General features: G+C 46.3%; 1 protein-coding gene across 4 annotated transcripts in view; it reads left to right on the top strand.

Annotated features, from left to right (window-relative positions):
- The window catches only part of GRAP2 (GRB2 related adaptor protein 2), a 133,286-nt gene extending 119,820 nt beyond the window's left edge, over window positions 1-13,466 (top strand). For 3 of the 4 annotated variants that reach the window (XM_064155211.1, XM_064155210.1, XM_064155213.1), the window contains 6 exons: window positions 271-362; window positions 3,297-3,416; window positions 5,034-5,202; window positions 7,899-8,030; window positions 10,054-10,173; window positions 12,252-13,466. In XM_064155211.1, coding sequence (XP_064011281.1) covers window positions 271-362; window positions 3,297-3,416; window positions 5,034-5,202; window positions 7,899-8,030; window positions 10,054-10,173; window positions 12,252-12,431 — 813 coding nt within the window. In that variant the 3' untranslated portion in view covers window positions 12,432-13,466. The remainder of the gene's footprint in view (window positions 1-270; window positions 363-3,296; window positions 3,417-5,033; window positions 5,203-7,898; window positions 8,031-10,053; window positions 10,174-12,251) is intronic. The other variant, XM_064155214.1, reaches the window with a different exon arrangement.
- Window positions 13,467-16,161: the final 2,695 nt, after the last annotated feature.

Here is a 16,161-nt window from a genome sequence, read left to right as displayed (position 1 = left end):
AACATTTCTTTACTGCAAGAGTGCTCAGCCATTGGAACAGGGTTGACCATGGAGGTGGTGGAGTCACCATTCCTGAAGGTGTCCAAGAAATGTGTGGACACGGTGCTTCAGGACATGGTTTAATGGCCATGATGGTCCTAAGTTGAAAGCTGGACTCAATGATCTTAGAGGTCTTTTCCAACCAACACTGTTCTCTGACTCTAAGAAATGCTGGGTTTCTGCCAGACTGTTGGTTACTTCTGCCTTATTCCATCCACCTCTCCATTGCAGGTCTTGAGCTCCCAGGAAGAGTGGTACAAGGCTGAGCTCAGAAGTCAAGAGGGATACGTTCCCAAGAATTTCATTGATTTTCATGTTCCTCCGTAAGTGTCTTGGAAACTGTGTGCCCTACCACTGCACACTTGCACAGTGGTGCCAGGAGCATGTGTGTGTGCATGGAGGAAGGCACAACAGAGAAGGGGATTAGCATGCTGCAGCTTAAGGCTGGCAAGGACTGCCATAACGCTGCATACCACTCTGCCAGCACACCTCACTTCTATCCTGAAGCATCCTCTGTTCTTTCAGAGCTGAATGGTTCTCAGTGCTCTCTGTCACTCCCAAATGACTCCTTTGTTGCTGTAGCTCAGAGGGACGTCACTGGGATGTGGCAGGAACTGCATTTAGATCTCCTTGGACCGAAGAACAGTCATGATGTGAAGTCCTGGAAACAGAGAAAAAGGCTGGGCACAAAAGGAGGAGCGAGAGACCTCTCTGAAGATGCATTATAACAATGCAATTCTCTCCTCCCCGGCTCCTAACTACATTAACTCTCCTTTCCCCAGCCTGCCGTGCGCATCCTCCGCACACCCCCGCGGCGTGTGCCAGTCTCACTCACTACGCTAGAGGTCAGTGCAGTGCCACACGAAGCGTAGCAGCGCAGCTTAGCCGGGGACTGCCAAGAGGTGCTAGACACCCCCCACCCTCCGCGCTCCCGCCTCGGGTTTGGCGACTGCGCCCCCAGACACAGATGTGTCCGAGGACAGGCATACCCTCGTGCCTCTCTCCCCACTGAGTAGGTGGCACTGTACGTTTGGAAAGGACTGGCAGCCGTTTAAATGTTAAATGTGCTGTTGAGCCCCGTGCCGTAAATAGGACAATGGTTGGCATTTTTACGACCTTTTCCTTGCCGTTGGCAGAAATACTGCCTGAAGCTCCTCTGATTCTCCCACTCTTAAAGAGTGCTGCAGCATCTCAGGAGCCAACAGGCAGAGCATGCTCCAAGCCCAGTGCTGCCAGCTGCAAGGCACTGGTGCCCTCAGCCAGCTAACTTGGAAGCATACAGGAGTTTTGAGGTGCAAATAAGTGCTCCTGCCCACTTTGAAGGTGGCACTTACTGGTCTTTTCGGCCACATGACAGCTTGCTTGGCTGAGATGAAGTACGATAGGTTGAAATGGGTGATCTTGAAGGTCTCTTCCAACCTGGTTGCTTCTATGATTCTATGATATTAGTTTCCTGTGCAGATATGACCTGGTACTTTTGGACCTCAAGAGAAGATCTCCCAGTTGGTTCTTCCTGTTTGCTCTTTCACAAGGCTGTGGCACCACACAGGGTCACAAGCAGCTTCATTTTTCACACGTGTTCTTCTCACGCTGCTTTCTCTGGGCCAGAGCTGTGAAGTATTTCCACTTTGATGCCTTTCTAAGAGTAGCAAGTCAGCTCTAGGGGGCAGTTCAGGTCGGGTGCAAAACCCAGAGGTAAGGACAAAGAGCTGTCTCCTGGTTTGAATGGGCAAATTGTTCCCATCTTTGTCTTGTCAAGTAACCACTGAGATCAGGTATCAGTGCTGATTAAAGTCTGAGTTGCCTTTGCTAATGATATGTGGGTAAACTGTGACGATAGAGAGAAGAAGCATAATGAAACTCAAAAGTGGAAATGACAGAGCTTATGAGCTTATGAAACTGTCTGTCCTTAATTTTAATGCAACACAGGCAATTAAGCATTACACAAAAGCAGAATAATGCAGATCTTATTAGCTGTGGAGTGGACATACATAAGTGTACAGGTGTGCTTGTTTGAGCCCAGCTGGGATATTTTGGTGGGAAGAACTACACCACAGGCTGTGAAAAGGAAACAATGGTGATGCCTACTTCACTCATAGGCTTGCTGAAATGTTTAAGAACAAGAACACAAACATAGAAAACACAGAGTCTCTCTCTGTCTTTGGAGCTGCACTTCTCTCTCTCTAACCTGCCATCTCTGTGACTAATCTTTCTGCTTCCTAACCCCCCTGGCTGACCCTCCAAAATCACCCTGAATGTAAGACAAAGTCTCAGGTAGAGGGGTGGGGAGAAGGTAGAAGGGTGGTTCAGAGCCCCTCCTGGGGATTCTGCTTCCTGGGAGGGCTGTTGTGTTTCTGTATTACTTTTTTAAACTTTTCTATAGCTGTAGATCTATACTGTAAATATCTGCTTGATATTGTACTAAGCTGTAATATAAAGCTTCATTTAATTCCCAGATCAACTGAGTCTAACCTGGGTGATTTTCTTAAGTGGAGGGGGGAGGTAACACCCAAACTGTCACATCTTAATTTTGGTTAATTTTTTTTTCTCTAGAGAAAAAATGCTATTGACACTGCATTATTTTACTGTTTATGGTGACTTTCTTATTCTTTGTCCAGTGCCACTTTCTTATTCTTTGTCCAGTGCCTCATACTGCTGTTTGCTGTGGCTGGATGCATTTGCATAAGTGTGCTTATGTATTCTGTGCTTCTGCAATTTTGTGGAATTGCAACTCTGGCAGGGACTAATTTATTAATACTAAAAATTTCATGGGTTGCTTCTGCTAAAAATTTATGTGTTTCCCTTGTGATATATCCATCACAGTCCAGTCATTTCCAACCAGCTTGCTAAAAAACAATTTGATCAATATGCCTGAGAGGGTGTGTGTAAATATATATGTGTGTATATGCACACACACATTTGTAACTGAACATTTCTTTGACTCACACTTTACTGTACTGGACCTGTAATTACACTTTCAGCTGAGTGTTCCTTCTTGGCAAGGTAGAGCTGCCATTGTTCTCTTTGTGCCCACATGTTCTCACTGCTCAAAGAAAATGGTCTGCACCCATCAAAACCTTGTACCTTAGCCTGCTCATGGGCTACTGGGAGTAGTCATGTGGGCTCCTCTGATCCTTTTGTTTTGTCTTTCCTCCACCCTTCTTATTCATGTTCATTCTCCTTACCCTCGGCTTTTTTGTTCTTCACCTTGGTTCACACTCCTTATTCACATCTCCACGACTTTTCCCATCTCACAGCTGGTTTGATGAGAGGATATCCCGCCACGAAGCAGAGAACATCCTCATGAGTAAAGGAGTCGGCTCCTTCATTGTTCGAGCCAGCCAGAACTCTCATGGTGACTTCTCCATCTCTGTCAGGTATCTTCTTCTCACAACATTTTCCTGCCTTTCTTCTCCCTAGCCTAGCCTCTTCTTGACAGCATTGCTAATGTGACTAGCCTCTTGGGAAGTTTGCATGCTGCCAATCACTGGCAGTGCTGCTGCTGTGAGTGAGAACAAATTAGGCATCTGATTCCCAAATGTTTCTGCCTCTTTTCAAGTGACACAGTGAATGCCCCGTTTCAAAGCTTCATCCTCTGGTGACCTTCTCTGAAAGAACTGCACAAAGCAGGGTGGTATACAGGATGTCTCCTACAGTGCAAAACATGTGCCTTCCATTTGTTTTAATTCCCTGACAGCTCTGCTTACTGGATCCAAGAATTCCACTACTACTCATTAAGAGAGGAGCATTACATTGTTAATTTATTTCCCACAGGTCACTAAACAGCCATTGGACAGAAATGGCTTTTAGTTGCTTGCAGCCCAGGTGCATTTCAGCAACTTCTTGCAGTGCAGCCCTTCTCAGAGCATTTGCTTCAAAGCAGATCTCTTAAGTGATGGTTTCCCAACCTTCAGTCAAACAACCGATAACCAATTTTAAGCTAGACTCTTTTCCAGGCAATGCACACAGTCAGGCTCCTTCTCTGTGCCTGTGGTCAAGTAATGTGGCAGAGCTTAGATCCACAGGACTAAATCCTCTCCACACTACAGAGCAGAACATATGTGTCCAAGCAGCTTACTGTGAACAGTTCCTGGTCCACTCTGTCTCCCTAACCATGGCCCTGGGGGAGGGCTTTTTGGTTTAGAGCATGCTAACCGCTTGTGTGACTATAGCAGTCCAGGGTGGCATTCAGTCACCACTGAGACCCTGTTTAATTTCTTTGTGTAGAGGTAGCCTCTGAGACAAATGTTTTGAGCTCCTAAAGTTGCACAAAGAGGTGAGTACCAGACCTAGATCACATTTGGTGTGAAGAGGACTTACCCTAATCAGACAGGAGCTAAGAGGTGGAGAGTTTCAGGGAGGAAGCAGGAGCAGAAGGTTGAGACTGTTAATTTGGCTTGTAACAGCAACTGATCATTCCTTCTTTTTTGTCTCTTTTGTGTGACCAGTAGTAATTTACTTTTACACCAGATATCACACAATTATGAGACTCGGTGTATGGCTTCTTTTGACTCTGTGAAGATAGTGGCGGTGCCTATGATGTGAAAAGCTACAATACATCTCTTGCAGTCAGTGCAAAGTGGATGTTAACAGGAACCTGCAAAGGCTAGTGGTAGACTACAACCGCACCTTTGTCTCCCCTACAAAGACCAGGATGAAGCTTTTAGCTGTTTGTGGCCCTGAAAGCTCCTCTGGCCTTTGTTTGAAAGAAGAGGCTTTAAAATGCTGTGCTTTGTTCTGATAGTGCTTTGTGTCTGAGCAGCCCTGCAGCACTCCTTGTTTGTAAGGTGATGAGTCCTTTGAAACAGAGACACACTTAGGTCCAGTACCCACAAGAACCGCCACTGCTTTACTTTCCAGAAGTCTGGATTGGTCCAAACAAGACACTTTGGTACCCATCTGGCGAGGGGGAGGGGGGTGGGGGTGGAAACGCCTTTACAAAAAAAGACAAAAGTGCAGCCTGGTTGATCTCCCACTTTTCCAATTGGATCCAGGCATGAAGACGATGTGCAACACTTCAAAGTGATGAGGGATTCAAAGGGCAGCTATTACTTGTGGACAGAGAAATTCCACTCACTAAACAAGCTGGTGGACTACTACAAGACAACTTCCATCTCCAGGCAGAAGCAGATCTTCCTGAAGGACAACAGCCAAGAAGAGAAGGTAAACAGAAACTACCCATAGGAACTTCTCAGTAAGAACTCTTTTATGGAAGGAATTAAGCCCCTGAGAGCAGCACAGGGAGAGCCTGCTCTTGCAAACCCAGTCACAGCCCCACACTGGTGGGCCCTGCACTGCAGGTTTTCAGCGGATTCAGTGGTATGTAGTTACGTAGCTGAGCTGAGCTTTCTGATTCTGTTTTGGCTAGCAATAGGCAGTGCTGTAAATCTGTATGGAGGTGGTTTGCTAAAGCTGTGCTAAGGCCCCAGAGCTGAAATTCTAAGCTGCCTTACACACCCAAGGGCGGCTGGATCGACCTTATTGACGTGCCTAGATGTCATAAGGGCAGGAACACAGGCGACTGGGAGCTTGTGTCTGAAAAGAATTCAAGCCTGATTTCCTAGTGTCCTCGAGTGCACCCAGAGTGTAGCTGTTCTTACAGCTGAAAATTTGTCTGCTGAGAATAATCATCCATCTTCTCTCAGCAAGTAACACACTAAAGGAGTGTGGAGGAATCGAGGGCAGAATCTGAAGCAGTGGCTGGTAGGAACTGAAAGTACTCCTGAGGAGAACACAGATATGTGAACAAGATGTGCATTGAAGGAAAACAGAGACGTTTGAGAAGACAGGGAAATCCCAGTCCAGTGAATGCCTGGTTTTGTGCCAGGGAACAGGCAAATGACACGGTAGAGACTGCTATGCATTGCACATGCAGTACTGGGAGTGAACATGCCTGGTCAGTCCAGGAACCAAAGTCCTGCTTTACTGGGAAACGGATTGCAGTATTAAATTACCAGGACATGCAGGTAGAGACAAAGCAGAAAGTAGGTGACTCGCTCACTGCAGCAGTTAGGTTTTATAGGCTGCGTGTGGGTCATTCTTGGCTGGCTCCAAAAGAGAGATGATAGATTGTTCAGTCTGAAGAAGAAGCTTGTGTTGTCTCCTTCTAGACCACTTACACAGAGCTTTTAAAATGTATTAGTAAGGTATAAAGCAGAGGCTATGGGACCTGTGAGAGAGAGATCACAGCAAAGTATTGTCTGAGGTAGGAGAAAGTAAGGCTCTATGCACGTGTATCAGTGAAACAGCCTGCTTGTCAGTCAGCTGTGAGCAGGAAGGGAAGAGAGCAACGTTTGCTCCAAAATGCAGACAGACAAATGAAAGAACAGGAGTCAAGCTTGAGCTGGCAAGCACTGCACATTAGTTGCAGGGATGGGCTGGCTCAGCAGGGCATGTTTAGCACTCCTCACAGTGGGATCTCTGCTCACAATTTGCATTTCGAGATGCTACAGCTCTATGATAAGAGGAGAGTAATGTACAGATCTCAGTGCAGAGGCAAGCAAAGGCCGTGGGCAGCATTTTCAAAACAAGCTTGCCACCTATGCCAGTCTTTACAAAAGCAGTCCAGCACCTCCCAGTACTACCCACTTCTCAGATGGAGAATGCTTATGACAAAGATCTGAAATATGGGATTCCTGATTTGTCCTTCAGTTCTGAGGGAAAGGAACATTCCTTTGGAAAAGTCTGTAAAGGGTAGTGCTAGTGATCAGTGTGCTAGGATTGGGCTGAGGTCAGTTGTATGAGGTCTAACAAAGCCAAGTGCTAGTTCTGCACTTGGGTCACAACAACTCTAGGCTGCTCTACAGGCCCGGGGTAGAGTGGTTGGGAAGTTGTCTGGCAGAAGAGGACCTGTGGGTGCTGGTTGCCAGCCAGCTGAACATGAGCCAGCAGTGTGCTCAGGTAGACAGGATGGCCAACAGCATCCTGGCCTGCAAGAGTAAGGAAGTGCTCATAATGAGACCACACCTCAAATACTGGGTTCAGGATTGCCCCCCCCCCCCCCCCCCCCCGAAAAGAACATTGTGTTGCTGGAGTGCCCAAAGAAGGGCAACAAAGCTGGTGGAGGATCTGGAGAACAAGTCTTACGAGAAGCAGCTGAGGGAACTGGTGTTATTTAGTCTGAAGGAGGGGTGAGGGGAGACTTTATTCTTCTCTACAACTACCTGAAAGGAGATTCTAATGAGGTGGGGTTGGTCTCTTCTCCCAAATAATAATAGTAATGAGGAATAGGATGAAAATAATAATAAGCAATAGGATGAAAGGAAATAGCCTACAGTTGTACCAGGGAAGGTTTAGATTGGGTATTAGGAAAAACGTCTTGACTGACAGAGTGGTCAGGCATTGGAACATATTGCCAAGGGAGGTGATGGAGTCATCATCCCTGAAGGTATTCAGAAACGTGTAGACATGGCTTAGTGGGTATAGTGGTGTTGGGTTGACAGTTGGACCCTATCTCAGAGGTCTTTACCAACCTTAATGATTCCATGATTCTATGATTACTAAACTTCAGTCAAGGATCATAGAATCATAGAATAGAATCATAGAATCAACCAGGTTGGAAGAGACCTCCAAGATCATCCAGTCCAACCTAGCACCCAGCCCTATCCAGTCAACTAGACCATGGCACTAAGTGCCTCATCCACTCTTTTCTTGAAGACCCCCAGGGACAGTGCCTCCACCACCTCCCTGGGCAGCCCATTCCAATGGGAAATCACTCTCTCTGTGAAGAACTTCTTCCTAATATCCAGCCTATACCTACCCTAGCACAACTTGAGACTGTGTCCCCTTGTTCTATTGCTGGTTGCCTGGGGATGTGGTGGGAAGCAAAACCTGACCTCACCTTTGTGATCTTCCATCAGGAGAGGCGTGGTGGAAGCCTGGAACAGATGGGCCGGGAAGGATTCTACCTGGGAGGAGCAGCTAGAGAAGATAATTCTTCCACGTCCAAGAGATATGTAGAGCATCCTATCTCCATGCTGCAGCAGCAACAGGTAGTGCCAGGAAGGAGGGGTGGGACATCCAAGTCCAGGCATGTGAAACGTTGGTGTTAATTGCCAAGTAGCAGCTGTCAAAATTGTGCCACTCTGAACCTGCCTTAGGAAGCAGAATCAGTTAGGTCTCTGTGTGGCAGTAGTAGATGGTGCTGGCATGGGGAACTAATTGATGTGCAATAAATGTGTGGGCTTTTGTTTAGGTCTGTGATCCAGGACTGATTTGACAAACCAGCAAAAAATAGAAGTCAGTGTACAGTGGCCCTATCACTGGGAACCAAGGAGCACTCCTGCAGAGTCTTTGGGAGCTCCATCCTTAAAACTGGTAAACAAGGAATGCTGTAGTGTTCTTGCTTTGCTTAGGAAAGGACATAAATTATCATCCAGTGAGGATGAAGAAAAGCACTACCAAACCTTGCATGCACACAAGGATAAGGTTTCAGGAAGCCATCTCTAGTCTGTAGGACAAATGAAACCTTGCTGCCTTTTTCTTTCTTCTGAGTTACACAACTGATGTTCAGCACCACAAAGCATACCACAGGTCTGAGAAATTACTATGGTAATCCTAGAGGAGTTCAGCTTCCTTCAGAACACTCCTCCCAGTTCTGGCCCCTTTCTGCACTCTTTCATCATGTTGCATCCCTGATGTGTGAGGTTGCTTTGCTTGCATAGAAATGGAGAGGTCAACGGCAGGACCTGATGCTGCCTTCGAAGTTCTTCCTGATTAATTGTGGGGGAGTTTTCCTGGGGTTGGCTCATGTCTGTAGCTTGAGATGGAGTAGTACCATCTAAGGAGAGGACTTGTCCTACTGAAGAGAAGAAATCCAAACCCTGTTTTCTCACCAGACAATCAGTGTTTCATGTCAGGGAGCTGCTGATGGAACAATACAGCTGACAAAGTTGTGCTCCTTGGAGCAGAGGCTTTGCATAAGCTGTGTTTGGTATGGAGCAGAAACACTCACAGGAGTGAAGCACCCCTGCAGAAAGGCCTACCGCTGCAAAGCCAGACTGAGTTCACTCCTTTCTGGCAGGGACAAACGAGCTGCAAAATCCACTCTAGTCTCAGGCAGCCTGAGGCATAGGTGAAACCAAGGGAGTTTTTGGAAGAGCAGGTGCGAGAAAGGAGGCAGCAAGAGGGGGAGAGGACAGAGGCGGTTTACAAGCACCAGCAAGCACAAGCTGTTGTTCTTCCTCCCCTCTGTCGACACAGAGCCCCTGTGTCACTGAAGCAACAAGATAAGATTCTGTCACAGGGTTATAATGGATACAAAAACGCACTAAGGGCTAGGAGGGATGAAGATGCTCAGCACCTACCAGCTGTACAGACAAAAGAGAACTTGCTCCCTAAATGTTACCTACTTCCTCTCTCTATCTGTCTGGGCTGATTTGTGTTGATAGGACTTCAGATGTGTGGTCATACAGCTTCCTTGCTGTGAACCTGGTTTTGTCAGTTTCTTCTTTGGTTAATTGGTCTGAAGATTCTCAGGCTTGCTCCCTGCCCTTGACAGCATGGAGCAGCACAAGAAAAGGTGAAGCAATGAGTGCTCAGATACGAAGTCAGCTGCATAAACATCACTGCCATTCCACCAGTATAAGAGACGGATGAAGAGCAAGTGGTGGGCAGGACTGGGACATCATAACTCTGGAGTAGCAAAAGTCACCTTGGCAAGCACAGCTTTTCACTTCTGAATTAGAACAGCCTTAGTTTTTATCAAAAAGGCCCTGAGGCAAAAAAAAAACAAACCATGCCTCTTTGACCACTTTCCCCAGAAGCTGTGGAACACAGCTGAGGACAGACAACTTTCAACTTCCAATATGAAAAATCCCAAACAGGACAGTCTAAGGTGACCTCTTCTGTGAGGGGCATTGCTTGCAGGACTGCAGCATAGGGACTGCATTTAAAGCTGACATCAAAGGTGATTTACTTGGTTAGGCTTGACTGCCTGGCCACCAATGACTCTTAAATCTCTTGTTTATGCATTTCAGCACACCTCTGATTTTTCTTTTGCTGTTCTCTTTCTAGGATAGATATGGTGGGAGTCTGGACAGGAAAGATGGGCTGCATGGACTAAGGGATAATGGCCAGGGAAGTACATCAGCTATGCAGAGGAGACACACAGACCCACCACACCATCAGACACCGGTAGGTAATGTATCTGGAAGGCCTCATCTGCCCAGCTCAACAGGTCCCCTAGCAATGGCCAGGCAGTGTGGACAATGTCACCTGCACAGACTTTGCATGATGAATCATTAATTAACCCTGATGGAACATATCTTAGATGTTTTTGAGTCTTAAGACTCTATCCCAACCACTTCAATTTCCTTCTGGAACCCTCTGAAGGTAGGACTACAAGGTTATCTGAGCACAGTTCTAGTTCTGCTCTCAGCCAGCCTCAGTTAACATGCAGACATAGCAGAAGGAACTTAGCAAAATACACATCTGCAACATGGTGAATGAGCCCAAGATCACCTATGAGCTTAGATCAAGCATGGGTCTGGTTCATCAGGAGACATTTCTCCAAACACAAGGATCTTTCCTATAAGGACTTCCTGTCCACTGATGCAAGGGACTACCAAGCATCTTTGCCATTGCAACTAAGCCTTCCTAAGCTTGTAGCCTAGGAAGTACAGTAAGCTAGATGTACAGGACTCTTTTGACATCCTGTGGAGAGTTGCCTTATGATACTGTGCCGTGCTACAGGGCTGTTTCTGTCTTACAATGCACCTGTAGTCAGACCTTCTGCTACCTTTTGCTTCAGTCCTGAGGAAACCTGTCATTACTCAGCTCCACTCGCTTGCACCTGGCACATCTTTTCAGACCTACTGTCATCAAAGTGGGCCTCACCTACCTCTAACCCTTATCTGACAGAGCACCACAGCACAGTGGATGTGCTGTGATCCAGAGATGTCTCTGTAGACATCTCAGACTGTTCCCTTACCTGGATCCATACCTGGTAGTTGACCTTAAGCAACCACCTGCTCTGCAAATTCCCACTGTGTACATGTCTGTGTAGAGCATGGTGTCTCTCTGCTTCAACCTGTGATTCCACTGCCTACTCCAAAGTATTTCTCTATCCCTTGCTAGGATTGTGACTTAAGGCATGCTCCTCTTCTGTGAGAAAAGGAACAGCTTAGCCCAGAATGAGCAGACAACCTAAATCCAAGGAGCAAAGAGCTGAATGTCAGACCCTTCTTGAGTGTGAGACAGAAAGGACAGATTGGATTAGGAAATTTGGAGCAAACTGAGAAAAATGGACATGTCTTCCTTTGACAAAAACATCAAATCTTTATTGTAAACCAGCTCAAAATAAAATGGCTTTTATGCATCAGAGGCCGTGGCAATGACTAACAACATACCCTTGCCTGCCACACCTCATTAGTGATCCGTAAGCCACAAATCCAATTATGGGAAGGTCTGTATGTCCAGCCCAATAACTAGGAGCCATGTCTAAGCAGGGCCCTGAATGAAAGATGTAGCAAAGGTTAGTCTGTCTTCCAACAGATCTCTCTATCTGTGCCCCAAAAATATGCCTTGTAAATTGTCCATGTCCCATTGTGTGTGTGCCAACAATTTCCCATCAGAGGAGCTCATGCTGTGCCCTGTAAAATCTAGTTTCCAGTAAAAGTGGGTAATTAACTGCAAAGTCTCTCACAATGTTTTCCAATTAAAAACATCTGACCATAGTTCTTATTAAAATACAAATCCAAAATAAACTCATACAACCTAAGAGTTCCTAAATCCTTTTGATTTCAGGGCACTGATCTTGGGAAGGGTTCAAAGAAGGCTTAAGCATATATCATTCTTGGCAGTGCCTACTGGACTGTCTCTGTGCAGGCCCTCTTGATATATTCCTCAAAGTCCTCTGCTGGCCAAAGACAAATTTCTATATCCATACCATCACCAGTTCATCTCCTCAGTGCTATCTGCATATAGCTGACAGCCCAGCAGGACTCAGGCAGGAGCCCTTCTCTGTGCTCACTTAACTGGCTTTAAACATGGCCCCGACTGCTGATCTTACAGGACAGAGTAGGCAGAGCCGCATGAACCACTATTATTGTGTGTGTGTGTAATAGAGCCGCTACTTCCTGAAGACCTGCTTCTTCAGCATTGCTTCTCCTCTCTTAGTGAACATACACAGGGGGGCATAAGAAAGGTGACAGGAGGATAACCTCTACGACTTCTGGTTCATTGTTCCCTGCCTGTCTCTGTCTCCTTGCCAGCGCACGCTCTGGGTCCGTGCCTTGTATGACTTTGATGCGCTGGAGCATGACGAGCTGGGCTTCCGCAGCGGAGACATCCTGGAGGTCCTGGACAGCTCCAACCCATCCTGGTGGAAAGGACGTCTGCGTGGGGAACTGGGTCTCTTTCCTGCCAACTATGTCACACCAATGCTCTTGTGAGGGCACAGAATGCCCTGGAGGGTCTGATTGGAGCTGCTTTTCTGCCATTCCAGGGACAGAGAGGGAGTACATCTTTCCTGGCCCTCAGGACATGAGGTGTTTTTGTTGTGTCTTAATTTATTGTCAGTTCATCTTATGAAATGTTGATATGAAAAACAGCCCTTTGAAGAGGATAGGAACTTATTCCCTTTTCACATCCATAAAGAGGAGGGAGCAAAATGTTTAGGCTATTCCTTGAGACCTTGCTGGATACTCCCAGCTCTATCACTTCTTCGGTTAAGTATTGATAACATTCTGCAATTAGGTTTGTTCTGTGCACCTCGGACAAGTCAGGCTTCAGGTAGCCCTACTTCTTCCTTTTGGATGTGGGAGCACTCACAGTCTCTTCAGGCTCTATTTCACCTTTCTTTCAGAGGCAAGAGAAACAGTGAATTAAGTTGTGACTGCTAATTGCATTAATTCTGCAGGTGAGGAAGGAAAACGAGTGAGCCTTATATTGAGGTGCAAAGCAACCTTGACTTTTCTAGAGAAGCTGGCTTAGCCCTCTCCTACTTTCTGTGAGTATGGTCTGTATGCACACAGCAGCTGAAGGGAAAGGACCCTGTAAGCCTTTGTACAAACAAAACAGTGGTTAAGTTATGGGATGGTAAGAAGCTACTTTCTTTGCTCCTTCTGACAGTCCTGCTGTTCTTTCTGGACACTGTAACAACAACTTGCCCCATTTTCAAGCTGTTCTCTGGGGTGCCCAGACTTCTGTTAGACATCCTGGTTAGAGCAGGGCAGGACGTTCAGCTAAATGAATATCCCCAGGACTGGGTAACAGTGACTATCCCTCACTGGTTCCTTTTGTGAAACTGAACTGGGGAGGTGTTGGAGAGAAGAGGTTTTTCTGGTTTGGTGGCAGGAGCCTTCCCTGAGAATGTGAGCTATTCCTGGTTACTGTGTACACAACTGACTTGCTAGCAGAATGCCTCATCCAACAGGTCAAGCTGTTACTTCACAGCATGTAGAGAATAAAGTTGTGGGCACCAAATAGTCTGTTCGCTGCTCCATCCTCTCTGTTGCATCCTTGTGGATGAAAAACAAACCCAAAAAGGTAAGTGAAGAGGTGTTCAAGTGGCTGCTGAATGAGTGCCCAGGTGTGACACAAACATGCCACACACTGAAATGGATTCATACCCTGCGAAGGAGACACTGCTGCACAGCCACCACCCAGGCAAGTGCTGCTGCCTGAGTTTTTCACAGAATGTGGGACCTTGGCAATAAGCAAGGAAGTGATGACTGTTGGGAAAGGCAGCCAACTGTGTCCTGGGATGCAGCAAGAGCAGAGTGGCCAGCAGGGCAAGGGAGGGGATATTCCCCCTTTAGTATGTTCTCATCAGACTCCACCTGGAGTACTGTGTGCAGTTCTGGAGCTCCCAGCACAGGAAGGACATTGAACTGTTTGAGGAGTCCATAGGAGGCCACAAAGATGCTCAGAGGGCTGAAGCACCTCTGCTATGAGGACAGGCAGAGGAGGAGATCTTGTAGCAGCCTTCCAGTATCTGAAGGGGGCCTACAAGAAGGCTGGGGAGGGACTATTGACAAGATCTTGTAATGACACGATGAAGAGGAATGGGTTTAAACTGGAAGAGGAGAGATTTAAACTATATGTTAGGAAGAAGTTCTTTACAGTAAGAGTGGTGAAACATTGGCACAGGTTGCCCAGGCAGGTTGTGGATGCTCCCTCCCTGCAGGTGTTCAAGGCTAGGGTGGGTGAGACCTTAAGTGAGCTGCTCTAGTGGGAGGTGTCCCTGCCTATGGCAGGGGGTTGGAACTGGATGATCTTTGAGGTCCCTTCCAACCTAAACCATTCTATGATTCTAAGAAAAAAAAGGCAAGTGAAAAACTCTACAAACAAATAAGATCATCTTTTCTCAATGGTTTTTATCTTTCGTTAGTCCCAGTAGGAGAGAAATAATCCAGGAAATATGTTCTTGGTAAACTTAAATTCAGAGTAGCTTGTCTAAATAAAGCTGCCAGCTAAACAGAGTGTTAGCAGAAGGAATCCATTGTCAAAATTTAGAGAGAACTCCACCAAAAGCAGATAATTAATGGGTGAAGTGAAATGAGAATCATCCATGAGGCATATAAGCTCTAAATAGAATAGGAAACTTGGAAAGACACATTAAAAGCTTAGCTCCATTGGCTACAAGACTAGTTCAGGAAATGGAGAGACTGGGCTGGAGTGGACTTGGTTGTGTTCTCTTGGGAGAGCTCTATTCTGGACCTTTAGCATCTCATTTTGAAGTGAAGTCCACAAGGCTTCTATTGGAACGAGCTTAATTATTATTGGATTGATGTGAGAGAGCAACCTCAGTGACTCCACAGGTTGAAGTGAATTTTGTTGTGATTTGTCCTTTGTTAACTTATTGTTTTGTTTCTAATTTGCTAAGGTAATATAAAATCTCCCAAGAGAGAGTTAATATTCAGTGAGAGTATTAAGACTGGGGAAAGAGGGAAGCAAAGAAGCCAGAATGATTAATCTTTCCTACTCAGGTCTGTCTGAACAGAAGAAGTGGTATGTTCACCCTTACTGTCACTATGTCAAATCATAGAGTCACTCAGAGTTTGAAAGGACCACAGGGATCAGCCAGTTCTAACCCCTCTGCCACAGGCAGGGACACTCTACCCTAGATCAGGCTGGACAGAGCCCCATCCAGCCTGGTCTTAAACACCTCCAGGGATAGGACCTCAATCACCTCCCTGGGCAACCCATTCCAGGCTCTCACCACTTTCATGCTGAACAACTTCCTCCTCACATCCAGACTGAACCTCCCCACCTCCAGCTTTGCTCTATTCCCCCCAGTCCTGTCACTCTCTAGTAGCCTAAAAAGTCCCTCCCCAGCTTTTTTGTAGGCCCCCTTCAGATACTGGAAAGGCCACAAGAAGGTCAACTCGGAGCCTTCTCTTCTCCTGACTGCACAGCCCCAACTCTTTCAGTCTGTCTTCATAGCAGAGGTGCCCCAGCCCTCTGCTATGATCATCCCCACGGCCCTTTTCTGGACACGCTCCAGCATCTCCACATCCTTCTTGTAATCATCTTTTGATGATATTAATATTATTATTATTTACTTTTAAAATTAGAAACAATGTCTTCTTTTCCTTTCCTCAGCACCCTAAAGACCCTCTTGGTAGTGAAGATGGAGTTGCACAAAATTAATTGAAGATAATGCACTTAGAGGTTTGATAGCTCTTCACACATTTGAAACCCCTTTATAGAGATACCCTAATTAAGCAAGTCTAAGTAGTACATTGTAAGCACCCCCATGTTAACTCCTAATTCATTTGAGGAAGAGGTACATTTTCACATTATTTTTTTTTAATGGACGTCTGAGGGATTAATATTTAAGGTAATTAGCATTAAAAGACTGCACACTAATTATGGGCAGCATACCAGAACCACAGTAAAATGATGAGTCCTCATTATGAGCTGCACCTAACGACACCAAAATTACTGGGAGGTGAAGGTATCACAGCGTCTGTGATAACCATACTAGTGCCGTGATCTGCACTGCCTTGTGCAGCTGCCCAAGCTTTGGTCTGCGAGACCCACTTCTCGCTTGCCTCTGCTCTTGTCCTTGCCTGCTCCCCAGAGCAGAGACACTGCTACCTGCACTTACTGTGCGCGCCAGTAGCTGGCAGGCACAGGTGTCAGACTGCATTTTTGTGCCCTCCCACAGCAGAAGTT

The sequence above is a fragment of the Pogoniulus pusillus genome, chromosome 15 (genome assembly GCF_015220805.1).
Source record: "Pogoniulus pusillus isolate bPogPus1 chromosome 15, bPogPus1.pri, whole genome shotgun sequence".
Lineage (NCBI taxonomy): Eukaryota > Metazoa > Chordata > Aves > Piciformes > Lybiidae > Pogoniulus > Pogoniulus pusillus.
This window is presented reverse-complemented; position numbering and strand designations above follow the sequence as displayed.